Source organism: Talpa occidentalis, unplaced genomic scaffold, assembly GCF_014898055.3.
Source record: "Talpa occidentalis isolate TD23 unplaced genomic scaffold, MPIMG_talOcc4v2.1 talOcc4.11, whole genome shotgun sequence".
Classification (NCBI taxonomy): Eukaryota; Metazoa; Chordata; class Mammalia; order Eulipotyphla; family Talpidae; genus Talpa; species Talpa occidentalis.
The window spans coordinates 24,885,609-24,892,021 of record NW_023601104.1 but is presented as its reverse complement, the minus strand read 5'-3'; the positions used below and the strand labels follow the sequence as shown (position 1 = coordinate 24,892,021).

General features: G+C 39.5%; 1 protein-coding gene across 1 annotated transcript in view; it reads right to left on the bottom strand.

Annotated features, from left to right (window-relative positions):
• Positions 1 to 4,914: 4,914 nt before the first annotated feature.
• The window catches only part of LIPC (lipase C, hepatic type), a 134,463-nt gene continuing 132,964 nt past the window's right edge, over positions 4,915 to 6,413 (bottom strand). The window contains exon 9 of the mRNA XM_054701857.1: positions 4,915 to 5,150. Within this exon, the coding sequence (XP_054557832.1) occupies positions 5,039 to 5,150 (112 nt within the window). The 3' untranslated portion in view covers positions 4,915 to 5,038. The remainder of the gene's footprint in view (positions 5,151 to 6,413) is intronic.

Genomic DNA, 6,413 nt, shown 5'->3' with positions numbered 1-6,413 from the left:
ATAAACCCCACTGAATAAAAATGGAATGAAGGATTCCATTAACTCATGATTAATTAATCCAGTAATTCCATTTAATAATGACAAAGATTAAAATACTTAGGAATAAATAAAAATTCAAAATAAAAATTATAAAGTTATTTTGGGGAACTTAAAATTTGGGGGCTGAAGCATGGGAATAGGATATTTTTATTGCAGTAATGTTGGTTTACAGTATTATTTATGACTTAGGGGTATAGGCTCACACCTCTTTAGACATGTTACCAACCTATCACCAAAGCACCAAAAATTGAGTGCACTGGTATAGTGGTGAGCATAGCTGCCTTCCAGCACACCAATAATCCTCCACTGTAGTCCATTCACCCTCTATTCCCCCTTGTCCCCCACCTCTACCCAGACCCTCTGGCAGCCTCAGTTCTGCAGTCAGATATCTGGGGTTTGTTTTGGTTTAGTTTTGTCTGTTTCTTTGTTTTGTTTCTTTAGACACCATATATGAATGGAATCACCTGCTATGTGTCTTTCTTCTTTGAACTTACCTTGCTTAGCGTATCACCCTTTAGTTCTGTCCACGTTGTCACAAGTGGCAAGACTTCATCTTTTCTATTTTTTGTAACAGCTGAGTAGAAAGCCATTGTGCATATATACTGCATGTTCTTTATCCACTTACCAATGCTTGGGCACTTAGATTGTTTCCGTAGCTTGGCTATTGTAAATAGTGCTGCACTCAACCTAGGAGTGCATATATTCCTTTGAATTAGTGTTTTTGTATTCTTCAAATAGTATTTTTCATTATTTCGAGACCATCTAAATTGTTTGCAATAGGGACTGGCCCAGTCTACGTTCCTACTAACAGTATAAAAGGGTTCTTTTTTCCACACCCTCACCAGTACTTGTTTCTGGTCTTTTTATATGGGCCATTCATTCTCACAGGTGTGAGGTGGTGTCTCACTGTGACTTTGATTTGCATTTCCTTGATGAGAAGTGATGATGAACATTTTTTCATAAGCCTGTTTACCATCTGTGTGTCTTCTTTGGAGAAGATTTAGATCTTCTGCCTATTTTTTTATTGGGCTATTTGTTTTCTTGTTGGTGAGTTATATGAGTTCTTTGTGGATCTTGAGTATTCGCTCCTACAATATAGTGATATAACCTGACTGCTGTGATGAGAACATACTGAAAGAGGAGAGTGGACAAAGGGGGAGGAGTCGGAATGTTGTTGCAAACACCCGGGTTAAGAGTGGTGTCAGCTTGGGCTCTGAGGATGGCAGGAGAGGTAGAGAGATACACATACATATTAGATGTAAGGCTGGAAGACATAGGATCTGGAGACTGTTTGATCGTGAAGGGCCAAAATAGAGTAAATATTGTGGATGACCCCCCACCCCACTCCGTGTCTGGCATCAGCAGCTGAGGGGATGGTGACAGTAATCATGAGCTACAGAACAGGGAGCACGGGGAGGCTTGAGGGGGGCAGGAAGGACTTAATGGGTTCAGTTTTGAACATTCTGAGCTTGTGATGCAATTAAGGCAGAGCTTGGAATGGGCAATTGGCTAGAAGAGTGTGTAACTCAGTGGAGATCCCCACACGGCAGCCATAGTGTGGGGATGGTTGCTTTTGAATAAATCCACAGAAGTGGGAGAGCTTGTTTAAAGTGAGGTTCAAGTGAGCAGAGAAGGGGGCCTAGAGCCTGTGTAGTGCAAGAGAAGTAAAGCTGGGCAAGGAGCAGAGAGGAGACAGAGAAATGGGGGCAGAATCAGCAGGCACCGATAACCGCGAGCCAAGTGAGCAGCAGAGAGCAGTATTTATGTTACAGTTGGCGTTCAGAGGAGAGAAAGATCCCCAGGGGCTGGGCTGGCTAGGAAATAACTGGTGAAAAGAACTGCTTAGAGAGGGGAAAAAAGACTGAATTAGGCAGGGAGGGAGGAGAAAATTCTGGAAGCGGAGGAGGAAGGAGAAATAAGAAAAGACAAAGATGAGAAGGAAAGAGGTGTCAGGAAGCCATTTAGCTTGCGCAGATCACTGGGATACGAGCAGGAATAGTGACTTGGGGACTTTCTCTAGTCTTCCTCTTGCTTGTCTCTGTTTCTCATCTGACTTTCCTGTAATCCAGACGGTGGAGCGAGCAGGCGTCACACTGGGCAACTTTGCCTCTTGCTTTGCCACTCCACAGCTAGGTCCCTGCAGCCCAAGCTTCCCTACTATTTATTTGCAACTAACATCACTCCAGGTGAGCACTGAGGACAGTGCACTTGACTGTGAGGGAGAGCGCGTTGATTTAATGTTGAATGGAGAGATGGAGAGCTCTTTTCCTTCTCTCTGACTTCACACACCTCAACGAGCTCAGCTGCAGTGTAATCGAGGCTCTGTCTCTTTCCTTGTGCTCCCTCGTAAGCACAGCACAAACAGGCTTTTGCCTGAAAGACAAGATGCCAGTGTTGTCTTTCCTAAGTGGGCTCATAAATACAGATTCTTTGGAAAGAGGTGCATATAATCAGCGTTTGAGCCAGCATTTTGCATGTGCAATGAACAGATGTGGCTGCATTATTCAGTTTCCCTATTTGACTTCCCTACCAAGATGTACTTCAGAAAATGGGATGTCGATGAACACATCTCCCCAAGTGAAAATAACCCATGCCAAGAGGAGTTTCAAATGTTCCAGTTAACCGTTTGTCACGATGGTTGCTTATTGAGCTCTCTGCCCAAAATGTTGTGACGTACTGTGTCACTTCAACTTTTCCTATTAAATATGAAATAATTTCTAATTACATTCCATGCAAAATGTTATTAATACTGTAATGCATCACTCTACAGTGGAAAATGCTGATGTTTACTCTGCCCTTTATTTTCTTGGTGCTTTTCATACTGCAAAATGATCACTGGAGTAAAAGCGAGTGCAATGTATATGTATATATACCTGTATATATTTTAAAGACTGTTTATAAAAATGAACACCTCAGCAGTCATCACGAGAGTGAGAAGTACAGTCTTACCAGCACCGGGAAATCTGCTACTTTCTCCTTCCATAGCTTCACTTTTGTGTTAGTGATTTTATTGCTTTTACTTAGAATTTTACCACCTTGTTATCCATCCCTAATAATACAGCTTTGTTTTGCTTGTTTTTATCATATATATATATATGGGATAAATATATATAATATATATATAATGTGTGTGTGTGTGTGTGTGTATATATATATATATATATATATATATATATATATGTGCCTTTGTGCAAACACAAACCCACAGATCATCTTTAAACTTTTCATTCTAGACACTCCACTGCTCTTGTTGTGAAAGGAGTGTTCGTTTATCTTTATCACTGTTGTTTAACAGCTATTACTAAAAATATAATACAGTTCATTTGTGCACTGCACTGGTGGACATTGCAACTGTTGCTGGTTGTGATCATTTTAAGGCTGATAAGAATATCCATTAATCTGTCTCCCAGAAACGCGTGTATATAACCAAGAGTGTCTCCATTTTGCTTTTGAAAAGTGATATTTCTTCTGAATAGTTAGTGACAGAACATGCCAACCCAATGCAAACATAATTGTGTTGTAAATCTTAGTGTTTTAGACATAGTATTGTTTATTTTAATATGGATCACTTCCAGGCACATACATACTTTATCTAAAAGTGTGGTCAGAGACATTTGCAGGCAAGATGAGCAGGCAGGATCCAGTGCAACTTTGTCTCAGCTGTTTCTCCTTCCTCTCCTCCCGTATCCTTTAATTTCATGGATCTCTTCAAGGAAAATTAAAGTGAATCATGCAAGATAATCTTAAATTGATGAATCAGAGGTAGGGCATCTCTTCAGGATTTTTGTTGTCACCAGTCCTAGTTTGTTTATTTATTCTTAAAGATTTATTTATTTATGCATACAAGAACTGGGGGGTAAGTCAGAGGTGTGGGGGGTGAGAGGATTCACCAGAGAGAGTGGGGAGCAGAACAGGCAGATCTACTGAAATACACTGCTGAGGGGAGCAGCTGGCGAGTCAGGAGAGGTCTGCTGCACCATGTGGGTTGCTTCCTGGCTGGCTGGGGATCAAACTCGTGCTGTGTGGTTGGCAGTAGCTTGACTGTTTTTAACCCTTGCCACCAGCGAGGCCCACCAGTACTAGTTTAGATGCTCTGGTGAAGAGCAAGTGAATTATGAACTGTATCTAGGTGAGCCGATATGAGTGTCAAGGTCACTTTTTTAATGTGTGAAGTGTGTTCCTCCTCTCTGAATTACTTGAAAACATATCCAAGAGATAACCACATCTAGCATTTCCTTCACATGCTTTGTGATAGAATGTGCTGATAAAAACATCCTTAGTTCATTTATTGAACAATTTCGACATCCAAGTTTTTCCGTTAGCTTTTGTTGCAAGCATTAGTAAAATGGGAAAAGTGTACTTATTTAAGTAGCAAGTTAATTATGAAAATGACCAACTGTCCAGCTTTCATTGTTATCATTAGTAGTTTTAAGGTAATTCTACCTCTGTTTGTTTGTTTCAGTGGAATAGTTGCACCTCACTGAAATATCTTTGTATGGCGACAGCAATTAATTTAATTAGAATTTATTTCTTTTAGTAAGCTGAGTTGTTTTAAAGAGTGTGTGCTTTGGGACAGACAACTAATGATTAATTGGAATTTCACTTTCTGGAAGCGTTACTTGTGTAATAAAGAGTGACTTCCCAGCAGGGTTCAAAAAACCGATCAGAACACCAAACTAGTGAGGAAATATGGGAAATCTGACTTTATTACAAAAGACATTTTAAATTAGAACAATGGATCTAACATGGCTCTTACATTTGTACTTATTTTGCACATATTACTATTCAATCAGAGATAAATTTGGGAAAATTTCAGTTACACTAACAGTTGAATATAGTTACATAACAGTTTTTAAAAGCACAGTTTACAGTAGTAAAAGGTACTCCTCTAAATCCAAACTCTATGCAAGATTCTTTACAGAATTTTAGTTTCCAGATCAGGCAACCATTCCAGAAAAGGGATATACATATTTTCTGTACGCTGGGTCTTCATTAAAGCTCATCTGTTCTTGGACTTCGGTTTCTTAGAGTCTGTCTCACACTTCACAAAGGTTTTCTCCTGGGTTGGGTGAAGCTGTAGGTCATTCATGTTTTGTGAGCAAAATGTCATTCTGAATAGAAAACATAAAGCAAACGTAATATTAAGTTTTAGAGGTTGCTTAGTGGAGTGTTTCATCCCGTGTTAAATACTCAATCGATGGAGTACCTGCTATATGATTTTTTTTTAATTAGATTCTTAGATTTGCAAATATTTTTATAACTTCTGAGAAAAAACAAAACCCAAGTCAGGGAGAGCAATCAGAGTGACTTCCTGGAGCTCTGCACTGGGGTGATTTCAGTTCTGTAAGAACTGAGAGTCCTGGGCTTTCTCCCTTGCAACTGCTCAGCAAAGATTTGAGGGTAACTTGTTTCTGTCCCTACATTGCTCTGGCTCTGGGGCCAACATTCTCAACCTCTTCAGCTATTCCTCACCAGGCAGGCTTCATTCCCAATCTTTCTTCTTTGGCTGTGCTCCAGTTTGTCAGTGCCCTGCTTAAAGGGCCTTGGGCACGAAGCTGCTGTCACCAGCTCTGCTCTTCCCAGCCATATATAAACCCCCTCCTGTCCGCTCACTGGGGCAGATGCTGCAGCTCAAGAGGCCATGGCTATGTGTTTTGGGTTTCTCTAGAGACCAACCACTAGACTGCTTTGATTGCTTTAACTTGGCCTGGGATATTTTGTGTTACAAACTTCAATTTAACCTATTAGGAAAAAATTAGCAGTGGTCAAAGAGAATCCTTGCTTATGACTTCTTTTTTTTTTTTTTGCACTGCATCTAAGGTTAAGTCTTTGCTATCAGGCTTTTAAAATTAAAAGAGTATTATGAGTTATATATGAATGCATTCTTGAAAATTCAAATAGTAAAGAAATTTAATCAGAGACAAAAATTGGGAACATTTTAGTTATACTAACATTAGAATTTATCACATAATACAGTTTTTTAAAAGCGCAGTTTACAATAGTGAAATGCACTTCTGCTCTAAATGAAAACCTTATTTAAACTTTATGAAAGACTGTATAATTTTGGTTTTCAGATTAGGCAACCATTTCAGGCAAGTAGACCAAATATTAAAGATCTTCTTCTCAGTCATCCTTCACCAATATCACTCCTCCCTGTTTTCATGGTTTGGTTTAGGTCTTTCCAGATCTATTTCTATGCATTTACACATATATAATGATATTCATATGACATAAAGGTTCTCATATGTATTTTCCTTGTCATCAAACAATGTACTTAAGCTCTGTTCACAGAGGCACACATAAATCTTTTTCATTCTTTTTCACCTGCTGCGTGGCATTCCACTGAATGGATTGTCTTTTTCCTCTTGAGGGAC